Raw genomic sequence first — 20,843 nt, 5'->3', positions numbered from 1 at the left:
TTTTGTTTTGTGGCTCCGCCTGCTGCTGCTGCTGCTGTTACTGTTGCTGCTGCTGCTGGCCTCAGTAAGAACACAAACAATTCCATCCAGTTTTTTTTATGGCTTTATACCCATAAAGACAGAGATAAGAGACTTTACGAAACCCGTTTTCCTCAGAGAACTGTACATCTTATCAGGTCATTTTAATCACCCTCGTCGTTAAAACCAATTGCTCGCATTGATTTCACACTGGTCACAGGAAGGAGTTCATTATGAAAACTTTAAAATACCTCAGGAAATGTCTGAGGTGTTCATTATTCCACAGCTCAGATGCCCTGATAGTTAAATACCTGGTCTCCTCAGACAAGAGCATAATTCCTGGGGTTACTGTGAGTCAAACATTAAAGTGGGCCCCTCTGCTCCCCTCCTGGGGGGGGGGCGCCTTCACTAACATGAAATTAAGTCTGTAAGAAAAAATAATCTAACGATATTTCAAAAGGATTACACACAAAAAAAGAAAATGTAGGAAAATGTAAATGTGACTGATGTTTTTTGAATTTTAAATCTGACATGTTATAGTTAAAGATGTAACTGTCATTTGACTACAGTGTGACTGGATTATTGATCTGTATTGACCCATCTGCTCTGAAGATCTGCTGGTCTGGGATGAGCTTCTTAAATAAAAAATTCTGTCCCAGTTCCTGTCTGTGAAAATAATAACCCAGGAGAAAGTGTTTTTGTATTTTACGGCCCACTCCAAGGAAAGGAGATAAGATATTTCAGGATATAAACTAAGTGGAGACTTAACACCAGCAATAAAGCACCAAATAAAAAGACTGGTATAACAAACGTCATGTGGACCAAACACAGTAACCCAGGAGCAGGGACGCCTATTTTATTACTTCAGATACGATCAAAGGCTGTCATTGTACATTATTGGATGAATGTTTTTATTTACACCAAACCTCTGTGTCAGCTGCAGTTCTTCACCGCACACACAGTCCAACACGTCACCGCTGAAAAATGTGAGTCTCTTCTGTGTCTGAAGAAGTGAAGTCTGGGAAGAATAATGTGGGTTAAGTCAGAGGCTTAGAGCAGCAGAACAGACTCACAAATACTGTGTGTGTGTGTGTGTGTGTGGGTGGGTGTGTGTGGGGGGGGGGGGGGCAGGACAAGAGACAGAGAAAGAACAGTAAAAACTGTAAATGCCTCCTCTTCCTGTAGGGGGTGCTGTACCTTTAATAACCTAGAGTTTTAACAGATAACTGTACAGACTGTTGTTCAGCGTACATGTTTACAGACCAGCAACAGACAGGTCTGTGGTCAGTCACTGGCTGACCCTGGAGCTGCCATAGTGAAGAGCTCCACCTTTCAAAGGTGCTGTACACCTACCATGACACCATATCCCACAATGCTTTAGGTTTCTCATGTTCTGTTCTTTTCCAGGTCTTTTACTGCTTCATTTCCTTTAAACAGTAGTTCAGTCATGTTTTAGTTGCACCCCCCCCACCCCCCCCCCACCTATTAGGTTATGACAGGAAATGAAACCTACAGTATAAATAACGGTAAACTTTAAATGGTTCTATTTTGAAATGTACTTCTGAAATAAAAATAAATAAAAGTGGAGACAAGTGAAACTCCAAAAACAAAACACAAAATAAATTCTCTAAATGATGTTGATGTTTTTATTACAGAAATCCAGGTATAAACGTTTTTTTTTTAAAGATGTAATAATTGGGTGTATAAATTATGAAACTGTTGTTTGTAATGTTTTAATGTTTGTTTTTCCCCTAACATTTAATGCAGTCGTGTTGCCACAGTTGTCGGAGACACAGAGAAACTCCTCCTGCGTCACCGTCAATCAGCTCCATTTTCACCTCCTGCTCTGATTTCCCGGCTCCTTCAGGGGGGACAAATCGAGGGTGATTCTTCAGTCGATACCGTTAATTGCTCCTGGGTTGTATCGATACTTACCCGTTTTACTGTTCCATCTCCGGGACAGGGTTGCCCGGGAAACGGCCGCATGGCAACAGGATCAGAGCCTGGGGGTTGTGTGCTTCTAGCTCTGCTCCCATTTTACATCACATTTCCTCACTAGATGGTGTGAGAGCCGCTGCTGAAAGTACACTTCCCTGCACACTAGTGGGCTCTCCATCCAGCACAACGAACCGGGGGAAACTACACGGCGGACCGTTTCTTAGCGGGAGCTCCGAGGAAGAGGCAAAGTGTGGGAATACCAGCGTCGTTCTCCTGCACATTTACACTTTTTTGAATTCGAAGCCAAGTCGCTGTCGTCGTGCTTTAGGATCGATACGGTATTTTGGGAAAAGCGACGGCAGAACGCGAACGTGTGATGGACATAATGATTGCGGTGCAGGATGTTTGTGCCTCCGGTCAGTGGCTCACTGCGATCATCCTCAGCCTCTGCTGCTTCCTGCCGTCCTGTTTGCCCGCCGGACAGACGGAGGACTACTCCTCGGTGGAGAACGTGGTGAGCAGGCAGGGCGACACGGTTCTCCTGAGGTAAGACCAGCCGACCGAACTACACTTTTCTCGCGCTCACACTCGCACTCTTCGCGGAGAGTTTCACGCACTTACACACGTAGTCCCGCAGCGCGGACTTGGTGGTTTCTAATGCGGTTGTTTTGGTTGTGTTTGTGCGGGACGGAGGAGTGTTGTTTTGCCGCGGCCGTGGTAAACAAACAATAGGTCACTTTCCCTCTCAGCCTGACGGGGGGTCGGCCAGTGCAGCGGCCGCTACGTAGGACGGTGATCCTGCCGTAACTCGGCTTTACGACGACAAAGTTTTTATAACGCACTTTATTATAATTGTTACACGAATGTGTTCATCAGGCCGTGGAGATAATGTGCTTTTATCAGTGTTTCAGCAGCTTTAAACGGGACAGCATCACGAGCTGGATGACGAGCCTAGTCGTTATGTAACTCCGTACACACACACACACACACACACATATCTGTTATATATATATATATATATATGTATATATATGTATGTATATATATATATATACACACACACACACACACATATGACTAGTAAGTGTGAGTGTGTGTGTCGTTTAACGTGACTTACAGTCCTGGTGATTTATTCTGAGGTGCCACAAGGGGGTGCCTGCATCGTTCAGGTCATTCCTGGACCCTCATGATGTGGAATAATGTTACAGGAGGGTCCGTTCATGCTGTCACGGTAGGGTCATTCATGCTGTCATGGTAGGGGCGTTCATCCTGTCATGGTAGGGTCGTTCATCCTGTCACGGTAGGGTCGTTCATGCTGTCATGGTAGGGGCGTTCATCCTGTCATGGTAGGGTCCTTCATCCTGTCATGGTAGGGTCGTTCATCCTGTCACGGTAGGGTCGTTCATGCTGTCATGGTAGGGGCATTCATCCTGTCATGGTAGGGTCCTTCATCCTGTCATGGTAGGGTCGTTCATCCTGTCATAGTAGGGTCGTTCATCCTGTCATGGTAGGGTCATTCATGCTGTCATGGAAGGGTCGTTCATCCTGTCATGGTAGGGTCGTTCATGCTGTCATGGTAGGGTTGTTCATCCTGTCATGGTAGGGTCGTTCATCCTGTCATAGTAGGGTCGTTCATCCTGTCATGGTAGGGGCGTTCATCCTGTCATGGTAGGGTCCTTCATCCTGTCATGGTAGGGTCGTTCATGCTGTCACGGTAGGGTCGTTCATGCTGTCACGGTAGGGTCGTTCATGCTGTCATGGTAGGGGCATTCATCCTGTCATGGTAGGGTCCTTCATCCTGTCATGGTAGGGTCGTTCATCCTGTCATAGTAGGGTCGTTCATCCTGTCATGGTAGGGTCCATGGGTATTTCTGTCATTATAATTCCATAGATGTGAAGTTAAAAATACGTGACGTTTATAAAACCAAACAAATTGGAAAAGTCATGAAATGTTCATTTCCATTACCAGTAGAACTGAAGTTGGTCGTTTGTTTTTGCAGTGAGGCGAGATACTAATATGTTTTGTACTACAATTACACAACTAATAATTAGGAACGTAGTCTTTGTGTCTAATGAATTGAGTTCTGATGTCATTTGTTATTGTGTGTTGTTATTGTTGGTTTACAGTAGATCAATAGGGCTGTATGTTCCCCCATATGTCTAACATGAAGTCAAACTGAAGACATACATCAGCTGAGGTGGAGTCAGACTCTGACGGTGTCAATTCTCTGCCATACCTTTCAAAGGTGACATTATCTTTGGCTTTTGTTTTAGTGAAAAACTTCGGCCTCACTGAGGCATCGGTGTGTGTGTTTCTAAAGGATGATAAATGGTAGACGTCTTACAAAGGGATGGACCACATAGACATGGTGTTTCTAGAGCTGCTGTAGAAAGGTCAGACATGAGCAGAGTCAAAACAACGTCTAAAGGAGGAATCCTCTAGAAGAGTAATTAGTGCACAATAGCTAAATTAATTAGAAAAGTGTTTCTAATGAACAAGCGCCTCAGACCGTCGTAGACTTCCTACATCGTCCACCAGAGCAGTGACGTCACCGTGGAGGTTCTCCTGGGTTCACCGTGTTTCCAATGTTTCAAAATGATCTTTGCCAAACGTGTGGTTACGGCCGCTGTGTCGAAGAAAACTGTGAAAAACTCTCTCTCTGTTCAGCTGACTGTGTTAATGATGCTGGAAGTTATTTATTGATATGATTTGTTATTTGTTGTATCCATTTATGATGATTTGTTTTAATCAAATTGGATGAAAACATTCAGCAGTTAACAGTCATCCAGACCAGTGAAAAGTATAATGTAGTACTACTACTATACTCGTAGCAGTATAATAGTAGTACTTGGCCACAGTGAGTACACAAATATTAACACTGACACTGGTAATGGTTTAAAAAATGTTCCCTGGACAACAGTAACTGAAAAGTTATTGACTGTTTTGTTTGTTTGGGTTTGATGGTTCAGTGCTCAGTCAGTTCTGTACTTGAAGGTGATTGGTCTGTCAGTTAACTCCAGTGGTTGTCAGTATCTGTGCCTCATTAGACTCAGATCATCCCTTGTACCATATCAGACATCCACTGAGGCTGAGAGGAGAAGGTGTGACCTCATTCTAACGTGAGTTTGACCAATCCTGACCAGAGAATCTGGCTGAGGACGGAGATGCAGAGCAGCTCTCTGTCGACGTTGTCTTTAACTGGACATTAAATCATCGTCTTCTTCTACATGTCTGTCTCATAGCTGAATTGTTTCAGTGGCCAAAGCTCGTCATCACTTGTAGCCTATTGTGCTTATTATAGAATCCTGTGTTATCACCAGTGGGGTAGTGGCCATCTTTACCATGACGCTCCATGTCATGTGACCAGTGTCGGTAGAACAGCTTTAACTCACCACGGTCTGTTGGCTGTAATCACTGACAGAAGCTCTGCCTGAATCCTGATGGTTTATCGGACCAGAGATTATCCCTGTGCTATAAATCGGCTCAATAACCAGGTTGCTGGACATCGTCGTGGTCAGTGTCACGTAGAAATCTATGTAGATGATCTCATTGTTTTCTCTGAGCGAGTGAATGAACACTTCAGCTCTAATGATGGTCAATTACTGGGCAGTTACAGCCACACATGATCACACGATGTCATGAGCTCCACCTGTTGGTGGAGCTCATGACATCGTGTGGATGTATCCCTGCTCTGACTCGTCTGTTTCTATCTAACTGTACGGCACTTTTCCTTTAGCAACATATTTATCGTAATATTTTTAGAGAGGTGTTTTTTAAGAATGAATTTTTGAATTATTGACTTTTAAAGTCTGTGGACCAGCAGAGGACAATTTGTCTGTGCCCCACAGCTGATTGTGAGCTAAAAAAAGTGACCATTCCTAAACGTTGCCAACCCCAGAAGCAGGTAATTAGTCACTGTCCTTGGATTATAGAGCATCTCCCAAACGGCAGCTCCATTGTCATTTCACCGGCTTCCTGGGATGTTTGTGCTGTTTTACTGAATCATGTTGGTCCAAACTGCAGTTATTATGTTGAGGAACTACATGTTTACTACTTTCTGTCTTCAGGTTCATATGATAATCTGTGGTAATCAGTCGACGCAGTCGTTCACTCTGTTGAAAAATAGTTTGATTTAAATTTCCCTTTGTTTTTCTGACTTAAACATAAGGGACATTAACGATGGAAACAAAGTGAATTTGATGAAAATCAAAAAGAAAAGCAAACAAACATGACCATAAGACGTTGAACAAAGATAATTTTTCCCCTAAATCTTCAGTAAAATGAACTCACTTAAAGCAGATGATGTTCTCACTGTGGAAGCTTTCATGTCGTATCAATAAACATATTTTAAATATCACTTTTCAATGTGATAAATATAACAGTGGAACAAGATGTAGAGTTTGTCCTGTTTATATACTTCCACCTTAAAAGCGGTTGTTTTTAAATAAAAAATATATGTAGAATAAAAACACAATCAGATTAATCACAGCTGTGAATTAATCAGATCAACGGTCAGTCGTCGAAGTCTGGATCAGTATTTGAAGCGTTGGCAGTGTTTTCAAATAATAACAGTGAATTGACTGTGTATTAGAGCAAGGACAAGTGAACTGACGGTGGGATGGTTGAATATACAGTGCATGTGTTTCCACTCATGTGTTAAAGGTTTTAATCAGATTCATCTTCAGAGAATAATGAGGCCGACGTGTTGGTTTCTACGGTGGTGTAAATGTTCAATCAGATCCAGACTTGATTATTAGACCTATCTCTGCAGACTAACTCTCTGCAGCTGATTCTGATCTTTCCCAGTTGATGTGTTGAGACCAGACCTAGAATCAGGTTCACTAACACAGCACAAGAATAAGACAACAAATCTGTGATCCACTCTGACAGTTGGCCCTCAGCAGCTCAACATAGGGTCTGCACCACCGGCCCCAGTCGTTGTAAGGCTGCAAAATTGACCTGTCACTCGTTTGAAAGTCTGGTATTGGTATAAATGTACAAATCATTGCCTGGTGTCAACAGACCAACAGACCAGGCTGTACATTATTGTTGTGGACGTTTCCAGCCTTATCAGGACGACGACTGCTCCGTGTATCATTTCCCTCAACTGTGTCATCATCACGGCAGTGAAAGGTCCTGACATTTTATATAAGCACTTGTGTCAGAGACAACATCTAGATTAAATGGCCTGTTGTCCAACCCCGGGACAGACGTGGGGGTAGACGAACTGTTGGACGTCTCCTGAACACGGTCCATAAACAAAGGCGAACAGCATCGTCCGCACTTCCTGCTCCTCAGCACTTTTTTAATTAGACCACAGACAGTTCTGTCAGAAGAACACGCACGCCTTTTTAATCTCCTACAGCCTGATTGGTGATGTAGCAGATCCAGTGAGTTAACTGCCTCTGACTGTGGGAAACTCACACGGTCCATGGTACAACATCACGTTCAAATGTTGACACAGAATGAGACGAGGTGTTCATTCATTATTCCACAGTCCAGACTTCTTCCATTTGTAACCACACGGACAATGATACACAATCTGTGATTGTGTTTAATAATTATGACATTAGTTTAGAAGGAGACACTTCAGCACCGACACGTCACTCACTCTATGTTATTCCTCTGGGGCTCGAACCCACGACCTTCTGTGTGTAAGGCAGGCGTGATGACACTTCAGAACCACAAATTAGTCATGACTGTTTACAATCACAGTTAATCTTGATTACTCACAGCTACTGAGTGACTGTGTGGTGAAATACCTGAAACTTAATGACTGTTAACATCAACAGGGATCAGCAGTCATGGCAGTAAAGACAACAGTATAACACTGTGACAGTGGCTGTGGTATTAGGGTTAATGTTGGGGGGGGGGCAGTTTTAATAACAAAAATATAAATAGCTGTTTTATTTATTTTTATTTTGTAGATAATTTGCTTCAAAATTCCACTGAACTTTATTTGTGTAAAACCACGATTGTGTAACCGTTACCGTTACCCTTCCCCACTCTGGCTGAGAGCGTACTTTATTCCTCTCTGTAGCGCCCCCTCCCTCTGATTAAAGATAGTTTATGACATTGTCATCACGACACGTCTACAGCGTTATGGCTACATATCTGTTAGCAGCCTGGAGGCATCAGCGTAATTGCAATAATCCTACTGCAAAATCACAAGAGAGAGGTTTTTTTTTGTGTGTTGTGAAAAGCAATAAGAGTCAAAATTAAACTTGAGAGAGTGACTGGAGAGCCAATAAGCACGTTTATTTTTGGGCTATTTAAAAGTGAAGGTGCTTGAAGCAGATTGTTTTTTTTAGAAACATAAGAAGAGCTTCAGGTTTGGTTTACGGCCCGACATCATTCCTGATTTAACACTGGCTTTTTAACCAATCAGATCAAATCACTTATGAAGAGGTTGAACTGCGTCGTACCGTCCAGGGCCACTACCTCCTGTTTCATCACAAAAACAAGCTCAAACCTTTTAATTTAAATTGTTAATCATCGCGTTAGCGTCTCCTTGTGTTTCTTGATAATTAGTTGTGATATTCAGACCAAACTCCCATCTGTGCCTCATCGGTTAAGTCAAGTCAAGTAAAAAAAAATAAAAAATCCTGCTTTGTTTCCTTGTCAGCAGGTTACACACACACACACACACACAAAGTAGAAGAAGAAGAAGAAAGTTGCTGACATCAGAGTTTGAAGCCTGAGTGATGGTAGGACCAGTGCAGTCACCGTGGTGTTGGTGGTGCTGGTGGTGTTGGTGGTGTTGGTGGTGCTGGCTCTGCTGAGCCTTTAGATGAGCATGAAGAACACCTCCACCTTTAGAAAGCCTCTAGGAGACTTCACACTTCCTCCACAAACTCCATAAACTCTCACCGTTACATTGAATCATATTCCATTAAATGCTGCACTTCTCACCTGAGGAGAAGGTGGCGTTGCTGTCAGGCCGCGTTGCTGTCAGGCCTTTTCATGTTCGGTTAATCAATCAATAGATGTGATTTTAGCTAATTAACCTTAATCTCCTCTGACTCTAAAAACTCAAGACCGAGGAAAATATATACGTTAGTGTTCAAACAATGTTTAAAATGCAGGATATTTGTGTCTGTCCACGTGAGTCCAGAGGTAAATATGAGTTTGAACTGGTCAGCTGACTGTGGGCTGTGACTGTGGGCTGTGACTGTGGGCTGTGACTGTGGGCTGTGACTGTGGGCTGTGACTGTGGGCTGTGACTGTGGGCTGTGACCGTGGGCTGTGACCGTGGGCTGTGACCAAGAGATTTACCAACCAGTGTTCTTCCTTGTTTAGACACAGCTGTTTTATGTTTCTCAGAGGAACCACACATCCCTAATGGCGCCTCCATGTGGTAGCCTGTGCAGTGCAACCACGTACGGTAGCTAATGGTGCCTCTGGTGGCAGCCTGTGTGCGTTTGATCATGATCAGATGAAGAGGAGGAGATGTTGTGGGTGAGAAGATGAAAGAAAATTAAGAATTCTCTGCAGATTCCTGTAGTCTGACACACAAATGACATCCCCCCCCATGATGTGGTGCGGGGTACAGACGGGGGTGGGTTGTTGTGCTGCGTTGCCAAGTCATCAGTGGCCTTAACGACCAACAGACTGAGGTTAGGATTAAGAAGGAACAGATACTGATGTGTTACTGTGATCAGTCACTCTGTCACTTCAGTGACTCACGTATGATCACTGAGCAACATCTCACTTAATTAAAAAAGATTAAAGGCTTTGTTTATTAAAATACTCTGTAGTCGTCTCATTTATTATTCATTCTATAGATCGAAAAACCTGGAAAACCACTGTCGTCCAGTGTTCATCCAGTGTTCAAATGCACTATTTTTGTTTTGGAAACACATACTATACACAAAATAAACTTTTTTATACAAAAAATATAAAAAATATGTACAGTATGAATAAGTACTTCAAATAGTTGGACCAAATGTCACATTTTTGTAAATAATTATTAAAAACATTGGTTTGTAGAGGGGACAAATGGGATGAGTGGGTTCAGTTCAGGAACATTAAAAACACAACAGAGACAGATGTTTTCAAGTTGAATTTGAAACTGTCCTCCGCAGCACTTCAAATGTTCAGGGACCACGGAACACGGTTCCAAAGGTTAGAGCGCTGATATTGATAGCATCATCGACCTCGGGGTTTTTTTTTTTTTTTTTTTCATGTTCAGCAGTTTAGTAGACAATAGATGTTCCTTTGGTTTCATTTGTGCACACGACAGAACAGTCAGAGAATAATGTTCTGGGTTTTTCAACTACATCTGATTCAGACAGTTGTTCAGGAAAAATATGAAACTGAAAATCTATCAAGTAATTAAAGTTTTAGACTTTTTCTTTTTACAGTAAATTGTTCTTTTGTTTTTTTTTGGTTACTTGTTGTCGTTTTTTTTCTCTCCATCTGTGTTGGTAATTTTGTTGTTTGAAGCTGGAGCTCAGGAGATTAAATCGACTGTTCAACAAACGGTTGAAGTTGAACCTGCTGGGCGGCAGATTTTTACTCTATACTTATTAAAATGTATTTGACCAACACGCTGCAAACCAGAAGAAACGCTCAGGAATACTCTGAAGTACTGTGCACACAGAGGTACCCTATAAAAATGCAATAATAAAATAAAACCTTTTTAATCTAATTCTCCTGCTCCAAAAGTCATCTGTAACAAACTAAGAGTCCAGGAAGATTAGATCTGGATATTACTACTATTACTACTACCACTACTACTACTACTACTACTACTACTACTACTATTACTACTACCACTACTACTACTACTACTACTACTTTTCATATTATGGCCTAAAAATATCAAAATCATTCCAATGCGCCCTTTAGAAACCACTACCACTACTACTTCTACTACCACTACCACTACTACTACTACTACTACCACTACTATTACTACTACTACCATCACTACTACTACTACTACCATTACTACTACTCCTACTACCACTACTATTACCACTACTACTCTACTACTTCTACTACTACTACAACTACTTCTACTACTACTACTACTATTCCCACTACCACTACTACTACTACCACTACTACCACTACTACTACTACCACTACTACCACTACTACTACTACTACCACTACTATTACCACTACCACTACTACTTCTACTACCACTACCACTACTACTACTACTACTATTACTACTACTACTACTACTACCACTCTACTACTACTACTTCTACTACTTCTACTACTACTACAACTACTTCTACTACTACTACTACTATTCCCACTACCACTACTACTACTACCACTACTACTACTATTACTACTACCACTACTACCACTACTACTACTACCACTACTACCACTACCACTACTACTACTACTACTACCACTACTACTACTACGACTACGACTACTACTACTCTAGTAGGTATTCTGTACTGTCATTGTCAAATACTGCCAACGTTTGTTCTTCAAGTCAAACACATTATTCAAATACATGCACAAAAAAACAATGTGTAATTTTCCTGGATTTTGTAATTTTCCAGTTTGTCTGTTTTTTTTTCTCCATAATCCAGTTACCGTTATAGAATATGATTAAAATCTCCAGTTAATCAGCATTAAGTGGTAACTAATTTAACTTATCAGTGAATTTCATTCTAAAAAAGATTTAAATGAAACAAATGTAAACAAACTCTCTGTATATTTTCTCTATTTATCACAGAGATAATTGAAGAAAACAAATGAGCAGAAGACGATAAAAACAGGAAGTCTTAATGTTCACATAAACATGAAGCTTATAAAAAGATAATGACATTGATTCAAAGTTGTTAATCAACTGTAATTACATTCAATATTTAGCAGAAGCCACTGTTAAACAGCATCAGTCAAACTTTGATATTAAATTCTACAACGTCAGTTTTGTTTTTGTCCTGCTGCTGCTCCAGACTCTTCACAACCTGCAGATGCTAATGTGTCGTTTTGGTTTTGATGGCACGTTGGTGCGTTTCAAACTAAAGAAAAAAAAGAAAAAGGTAGAAGACGCTGTTTCTCAGTCTGGTTCTGTTTCCTGTTCAGTGTAAAGTTGCAGCGTGGTGCAGCAGAAACAGTTACTTTAATGTGGTGTAAACTGAAACTGTTGGTTTTAAAATGACTGCTTTCACACAGGACTGTGACCAGATGGTGTTGTTTCTGACATCGTAACGTGTTGATGATCACTGTTTCTCAGGCTTCTGCTGATCTTTCTGATTTTCTGGAAATTCCTTTCCTGGGAACAAAATGACTTGAGCTGAAGAAGCATCAGCAGCTGATCTGATTGTAGGGACTACAGAGGGAAAGAAATCTGATGCAGTTTGTGAAGACGGACTTTTTTTCCCAGGTACTTCAGTAGTTACTTTACTAGAAAAGTGTTCATAGAAAGGTGTAGCCTTTTACTTTAAAAGTGTTCATAGAAAGGTGTAGCCTTCTGGAGGTGAAGGTCACGTCAGGGTCATACACCGTTCAAACTGCAGTCTTAACAAAGGTCGCTTTTTAAATACAACGTGAACAACCATGCAGAACAATCAGAACTGATCCAGAAGACCAGCAGTCTGAGGGGGTTCTTTGAGTATCAGATAAAACCCTTCAGACATGAGACCCGTCTGTGGTCAGGAGGTCAGGAGGTCAGGAGGTCAGGAGGTCAGGAACTCAGCTGTCCATGAAAACTAAGGAACTGTGGAGCAGACAAACGGACACGTTTGGACAGTTGGTCCAACATTGGTCCACTATTGGTCCACTGTTGAGTGTGGACAGTCTACAGTGAAGTGGACAGTCTACAGTGAAGTGGACAGTCTACAGTGAAGTGGACAGTCTACAGTGAAGTGGACAGTCTACAGTGGAGCTTCTTATTCACTCAGAGCCACATTTATGTAAATGGAGTTGGGGATTTGGTCGGATCAATAGTTCCGCCGGTGGTTTGTGGAGTTCTTTCATTAACTTCATGCCAGTGTCCTGATTGGCCACAGCAGACACTAATTACACTTAGACTTTTCCATCCGTTCACTCGACCTTTTGCTGAATTACAGTTCTTTTAGTGAACATTTACTGCACATCTTAGTAAAAGCATCTTTTTTAAAGCGTCGTTTCAACATCAAGTGGCTGCTGCAGCAGCACGTGTTTCATTTTTACATCCGTTTCACTAATGAATATAGAGCTCAGCACTAGTGGAAACCTAGTGGAGACGATGATGATATTAGCCGTAAAGACGCCCAGGTTTGTCATCAGGATTCAGTGATTAAGCCCAGGTGTTCTGGTCCATATTGTCTTCAAAGCCTCCTGGTCCAGACACCAGGTTCTCCTCCTTTATTCTGACACCAAAGAAACAGCAGGTCCTAATTAAACTGTTTATTGGCCCACAGACACTTAAACCTTAACACAGAGTAGGAGTAGACGCTGCAGATGAAAGGAGAGCAAAAACGGAGGAGAGAAAATAAGGCACAGAATAAAAGAATGGAAACGCAATTAATTAGAGGATGAGGAATGAAACTGGAATCTGGAGAATTTTTTTTTTTTTTTTTAAAGGCGGAGGAAAGAAAAACGACTTTTTTATGGTAAACTTTAAGAGTGAATTTAGTGGAGCAGATTATGAGGCTGAGTCAAAAAGTTCTTAGACAGGAATGGTTTTGGTTTTGTCCAAAAGTTGTTATAAACTATAAGTAAATCTGAACTTCAAATACTTCAGTGAAGACAGTGAAGGTGTCCAATAACCTACCAGACCTACCAGACCTACCAGTAGATCACAGAGTGCTGGTATACCAGGAGCAATTAAACAAAAACATTAAAGTATAAATAGAATTCTCTGATGACTTCATACTGTAAGAATATATACATACAGTACACATACAGTACACATACAGTACACATACAGTACACATACAGTATGGTCACTCTGTGAGTAAATACCACTTTAACCCTGGTCAGTTGAGTAGTAGCTCAAATACCCCCCCCCACCCCCCCCCCTCCCCCCTCTCCAACACACAAATACACTATCTGACCCTCTGTGTACGTAGAGTCACTTCAGTTTCATCGTTTCATTCCCTCCAACCTCATTTGTATAAATCAGCCATGTGAACCTTGCAGAGAACCCGTACCAGAGCGATGTTGGATGTTGGATGTGTTCAACCCTCATTGTTCCCAGGCTCTGAGGAGGCCTTCATCAGCCAATCACAGCGGCTGTTTGAAGTTCTGATGACGCTGCACTAACCCTGACCAGATTAATAATCCCGGGGATGCCGGTTCAAATGCAGGTGCTGACGATACTGCTGACGTGTCCTTGAGCCAGGCACTTCATCTGAATGTTGTCGGTTCAAATCCCTCCCCATCAGTACATCAGGTACATGTCACGGGTCAGTCAGGACAACCAAACATTGACAGCGTCCGGTCTGTGACAGGAACCAATCAAACGGACCGATCAGGCGTCGGTCCGTTTACAGAGGTCATGACCCCGTGCTGCGTCTGTACAGTGTAAACTGCTCCTCTCTCCCATGAGCATCGGCAGGTTTTTATCTAATGTCAATACGGTGGCTCGTGGGGATCAAACCTGTGTTGCACAGTGAAGTGGACCATGAACTGCTGACTTGCTGCAGGGCTCTTTGGCAGCGTTGAATCAGATCTCATCGTCGGTGGTTCACCTCCGACAATGGGGGGGGGGGGGGTTTCAGGGTTACCCAATTAGTAATGAAAAGTGTAGCAGCACAAGAGCACGTCGGCAGGGACATGTGCCCCAGAAGAGGCGTGTCATCAATCATCACTCTGAGGCTGTGGGAATAAACAGGCGGGAACAGAACGACAGACACAGTCCAGTCACTGACAGGAACCACAGACAGAACTGCAACTCAACGCACCGGTGATTCAGCAGCCAAAAAAGGCACTTTATTCTCTCTCAGATTCATATCCTCGGAGGTTCAGAGAAAACCTGTAATGTATTCACACACACACACACAGAGTGAAGCTACTTTAACGCAGCCAGAGTCAGGACAGTGTTACTCAGTAGACTGACACTATAAGGATGGTAACTAGTTCTAGTTAACCAGAACTAGTTCTATAATATACAGCTCTATCCTAAACACCACTTTTCAAATGTGAATTGATTTTAATCTGTACTTGGTTTCAGAATCGTTAACATATGAAGCCACTCTGTAATATCTACATTCCAAGGTTCTACAGTTTTGTCATGTTTTGTTTTTTAGATTTCAGTGAATCAGATCAGGGCATTGAAACATTTGAACAAATTGAAGAAATTAGAATGTCCTGAACTCAAGGACAGCTCATTTCTATGAACAAACCAATTTTTTGTATTAACTGTCAGACTAAACCCACCCCCATCCATACAGTATGTTATGATCTTTACAGTGACATGAAGTTTGACACATTAATTAATTTGTTTCATCATCAAATGACTCTTTGTGAGGCGACCGTGATGCATTTGGAGTTTGATTTTAAATGTTAACTTGAAGATAAAAAGCCTGTTCACAGAGAGAGCAGAGACAGAAGTAAATCATTGGAAGGTGATTTTACACTGAACTAAGATAGAAATGAGGCAGAAGTAGTGGATAAATGACAGGACACGGGGTCATGAGCTGAAGAACACGTTTGAAGACAGTGACATTGTGCTGAGGTGAGAAGAAGGAATGACAGGAACGGGTTCAGGGTTCAACTTCCTGTTTGGTTCTGGGCAGTGAGGATGATAAGAAGACAATAATCAAAGGACAACTGCTAAATGGTTTTCATTACATCAACAGAGGAGTCTTCTCTAACGACTGACTGCCTGACTATTCTTTATTAGCCCACAGTGATTTACACACTGTGTTACAACAGTAAATGAAGGCAACACTACGTGTTCTCTGTTGGTTGGATGACAGTATCAGGGAGGACGTGGAACTTCACGGCTACATGTTGTTAAATCGTACGATCTACCCTTCAAATACAAAGTAGGAGGAATCAGTGCGAGAGCTTAACTTGGATATAATAGTAATTACCTCTTCTTTAAATGGCAGTCATGAAGGGCAGTGCTGACCTGCACGGTGAAAGGAGGGATCCTGCTATCTTGTTAGTGTGTACCTCGGGGAATTGAGGTCTTTTCTGACAGAAGGTAATACGTTGAAGCTGCAGACTATCTTGGCAAAGACCAGGCAGAAAAATAGAGGGAAAAAAAAGATGGAGCGAGCAAGCGCCGTGAGAAAGGGGGACAAACTGTGTTCTGGTATTGTGTCTGTGCACTCCTGTTTGAAAAGTGTTTGTGAAGAAGTGTGTACACGGGTGTGTATTTGCCTATATGTGTGTGTGCTGGCTATCTGACTTCTATTGTGGAGAAAGTAAAGCAGCAGCGAGGATTTGACTGACACTCCAATCTCCTCCAACACTGTGGAGCTCCATACATCATTAAATGCTGACAAAAAAGAACATTCTGCTCCATCCTTTAAAGGCTAAAAGACCATACTGCCAGACTTCCCTGCTACAACGTTCTCTGTGTGCACGTGTGCACGTGTGTACATGTGCACGTGTCCACCATAAGGAGACCACGGGCCGGGGTTTTCTGACCCGGCTGGAAGGTTCAGTGCCGCAGTGATGAATGACATAGTTGTCAGTACTTGTCCTACAGGATGGGAAACTGTCCTATCTTGTTGTCAAGGCCAGTGGTTACTAGGCTCGTGAAGGTGTGGCCCCCTAGTGGCCTTAACGAAACACATCCTGTTTTTTTCTGGGAGCATCAATCAGGTCAAAGTTTGTAATCTCTGAATGTTAGAGATGGAGCTACCAGGTAGGAGAAAGAGAGGAAGGACAAAGAGGAGATATATGGATGCAGTGAGGGAGGACATGCAGATAGTTGGAGTCAGAGGAGGAGATGCAGAGAACAGGGACAGATGGAAATCAATGATTCACTGTAGCAACCCCTGAAAAAAGTTGAAAAAAAAATTTTCAAAAAAAAAATGTCTTGAAACATTTTTTTCAAAATTTTTCAAAAAAAATTTTTCCCAAAGAAATTTTTTTTTTCAAAAAAAAGTTTAAAAAAAAAAATTTCAAAAATGTTTTTTCTAAAAAATTTTCAAGAAAATGTTTTTTCAAAGATTTTAACTGACCAAAGAATAGACAGAATCAGGAATGAGGTCATTAGAGGAACAACACAGACAGGAAGGTTAGGAGAAAAAGACAGAGAAGACAGATTGAGATGGTTTGGACATGTGCAGAGGAGGGACAGTGGAGACATTGGTAGAAGAATGTTAGAGATGGAGCTACCAGGTAGGAGAAAGAGAGGAACAGTAGTACTGGTACATGCAGTACCAGTACTGGTACATGCAGTACCAGTACTGGTTTACTGCCTTGTTCAGTAGCTGGTATTTAAACACCTGGTACTGGAGGCTGAATACCATGATCTTTAAACTATAAAGTAATACTTGGTCTTACAGGATCTAATCAAACCCCAGTGACCAGAGCTCCGTTCATCCATATTGTGCTGTGTTTAAAAATAGTTTTCATTAAGCCGTGGTTTTAATGGTCTGGATCTAATTTGGCTTCTGACGTACAGAGCTGCGGCCTGAATGTACTAGGAACGGGATTGGACCGCAGCGTTGCCGTGGTACCAAGCCACACACGCTGCTCCATGTTTACAGTGTCATGAATAATTAGCATTTATGTTGTCCTATTTTCATAAATAATGGGATGAATCGTTTCTATCCAGCCCACGGTGATTTTCTGACCATTTTGTGAACCAGGAAGGCTCGCTCTACCATCAAACAGGAAACGTGTCGATGGGAAAACCCATTATATTTCCCCCGCGGCACCTTCCTTTATAACACTTTCCTTAATGGGGTTATTCAGTGAAGCCTGCGGCCGACTCCAAGTAACTGCACGTTCTATCAACTGATAACAAAACAAAAACAGACATGTCACAGGTCGAGCTTCATAAATGTCACCAGGGTTACTCCACTGGTTTGTCACAGTTTTTACCCCCAGTTGTCATGATGAACAGGAAACACACATGGTCCTTGTGAACCAGGTGAGTCCAAAGACCAGGCGACACAGGAGTGGTTGTTGATTTGCCGTTGGCTCGTTGGACCGGCTGCAGTGTCAGTAATGAGCAGTTTGAGCTGGTGAGGCACAGAAACGAGAACGGCACCAGATTGATTCTCAGCCGTGTTTCATTTTTATCATTATTATTGAGGTTGCCAGGACGCTAAAGCCCCAGATGCTACGGCAGTTTACACGGGCTTAATGAACCTGTTAGCCCAGACATGCATTCTTCTGTTATTGCTTTATACGACTGGCATATTGGTGCAGATGAAATGGGCCCAGATCCATCATTAAACAGGGCGCGGATAAAAACATCAGGGCGATAAATATCTTTCTGTGCCAATCAGGTAATGCCTTTGGAAGAGCGCCGTTGCCCTTGAACATGTTTCAGTGACATATGGCAATTAGGTGGATGTTGTCTGCAAAAGGAAAACAGTTGCTGGTGTTAATTCAATTAGGCAGAAAAATTAGAATGGATCTGAATTTTGCTGCTTTAAATGTTATTTTTTTATACATTAACTCGAGTTAAGGTTGACTCAATATTTCCATAAATGTTTCATTTTGCACTGATGCAAATGACCTCTCTGAGGGGTGGGGGGGGGGTGGGGGGGGCTGTACTGGGAAAAGAATGAAATACTGTACAATTCTGTGGAGACTTCAGTGAACTGAAGGCTCGGTCACGGTGCAGCTCGTCTTTCTAGAATGCTCCTTTAACTGTTTTACATCAGTGGACTCCATCTGCTCCTCTAGTATTAAAAAGTAAACGTCTTACGTCACTATAACAAACTAAAGCATTTGCAGGATGAACCTTTGACTGAGTGACGTCTTCTCCAAACGCACTGACAATGAGCTCAACCAAAGGCTCTTTGGTCTCTGCCAACACCGGCTCTGCATTTTAAACAGATGAGCGATTCATTAAATTGTTGTTTTCCACGGCACAAACAAACACCATGTGATCTTCACATGTTTGAGAGGATGATGACGCGTCCGTCCACCTCCCTGACTGGACCTCACCTCAGACTTTACTATGAAGAACCTTCTCATGTTCTAATGTGTGAAGGCAGAGAGTGGAGAGACTGCTGTGAGAACGTGTTCTTCAAACCTGCTTATGTTCACGCCATAAGACTGTTTGAAAACGCCATCCAGAGTATGAGCGCGCCCACAGGAGCCTTGTCTGGGCCTGATGTATTTATTCCAATATTTGCAGATGTCTGAAAGCAGTTAAGTGCGGTGGCAATTGCTTATTTCCCTCCGTCAGGATGATGAATGTGATCTAACCTATCGGTTTCAAACGTCCCGTGACAGTGAAGGATTGTCCATTTGTGGCACAGACAGAACACACATCCACGCTGTGAAGAAGAAGCCCTGCAGGACAGCACTAACAAACGCTCCCTTGTTGCTTTTGATGTTTACCACAACATTTAGACATTTTCCATGTTGTGTACGCGCTACTGTACTGTGCTGTACTGTGCTGTGCTGTACTGTACTGTGCTGTACTGTGCTGTCCTGTGCTGTACTGTACTGTACTGTGTTGTACTGTACTGTACTGTACTGTGCTGTACTGTACTGTACTGTGCTGTGCTGTACTGTACTGTACTGTACTGTGCTGTGCTGTACTGTACTGTGCTGTACTGTGCTGTACTGTCCTGTACTGTACTGTACTGTACTGTACTGTGCTGTGCTGTACTGTGCTGTACTGTCCTGTACTGTACTGTGCTGTGCTGTGCTGTGCTGTACTGTACTGTACTGTGTTGTACTGTACTGTACTGTACTGTTGTACGAGGACAAAAGTAGAAGACAGACGTTTCCTTTGTTTGAAAAGGAAACAAAGTCAGTTATAGAAGCATTAACTATAAATGTTTAACAGAAAGTTGTTAAAAATACATAAGAAGCAGTTTCTGCACCAGATGTGTTTTATATTATTTTATGACGTCAGAACCTGAGGTCAACGACAGATATTTACTGATACCACAAAACTTAAAGAAAAAACAAATAGAAATTCACAGATTTGTTCTTTGCTTTGTTTAAATAAATGTGAATTATTTCAATAAATGTCTAACGTAAATGAGCAGCATTTCAGCTGAACAGGATTAAAACCTCTTTGTAAATATATATAAATGTGGCTGCGTCGAAACACAGAATAAATGAGAAGCTCAAGCAGTTTGATCTGCACCTCCTCCTCCTCCTCTTCCTCCTCTTCCTCCTCCTCCTCCAGAGTACATGCTCCAGGGCTTCATCCTTAAATTACAGCAGATGAGGATGAAAACACCTTTTGTGTTCCCATTAAAAACCACAAAAAATATTTTAACTGATATTTTTTATTTTTGGTTGAATTGAAGCTGGAGCAGTGCCCTGCAGGACTCCTGCCTGCAGCCAGGGGGCGTCAGGGTCGGTACCATCCAGGCCCAGTGTCCTAGCTTTGGTTGCGTCAGCGAAGGCCTCGGGGGTAAAAACAGTGGTAGTTTAAGGTTGAGTCAACCTGGTTAATGAGTAGTTATTTTACTAGTTATTGTAACTGAACGACTGAGACGGAGGTTCAGGTTCAAGACCTGAGACAGTCTGGTCTGGTGGACACACATGCAGACGTCAGTCTCTCCTCTTTCTGTGGCTCTTTGGGACGGACACACACACACACACACACACACACACACACACCACATCATTCAACCTCTTCTTCTCTAGGAGCTCACATCTTCCATCAGTTTTACTTCTTGTCCCATGATCCCGACACAGTTCACGGAGCGAGTGGCCGTAAAACATTTTAATATCACCCTCACATCAGCTGCTGCTGCTGCTGCTGCTGCTGCTGCTGCTGCTGCTGCTGCTTCTGCTATCGCTGCTGCGGTGCCTGCTC

The 20,843-nt window shown here is 42.3% G+C and overlaps 1 protein-coding gene across 1 annotated transcript in view; it reads left to right on the top strand.

Moving 5' to 3' along the window:
* The first annotated feature begins 2,204 nt into the window (after positions 1 to 2,204).
* negr1 (neuronal growth regulator 1) overlaps positions 2,205 to 20,843 on the top strand; it is a 95,138-nt gene continuing 76,499 nt past the window's right edge. The window contains 1 exon segment of the mRNA XM_008328974.3: positions 2,205 to 2,502. Coding sequence (XP_008327196.1) covers positions 2,333 to 2,502 — 170 coding nt within the window. The 5' untranslated portion in view covers positions 2,205 to 2,332.

Source organism: Cynoglossus semilaevis, chromosome 2, assembly GCF_000523025.1.
Source record: "Cynoglossus semilaevis isolate Cse_v1.0 chromosome 2, Cse_v1.0, whole genome shotgun sequence".
NCBI lineage: Eukaryota > Metazoa > Chordata > Actinopteri > Pleuronectiformes > Cynoglossidae > Cynoglossus > Cynoglossus semilaevis.
The sequence above is the reverse complement of the archived record's forward strand: the minus strand, read 5'-3'. Positions and strand labels throughout refer to the sequence as shown.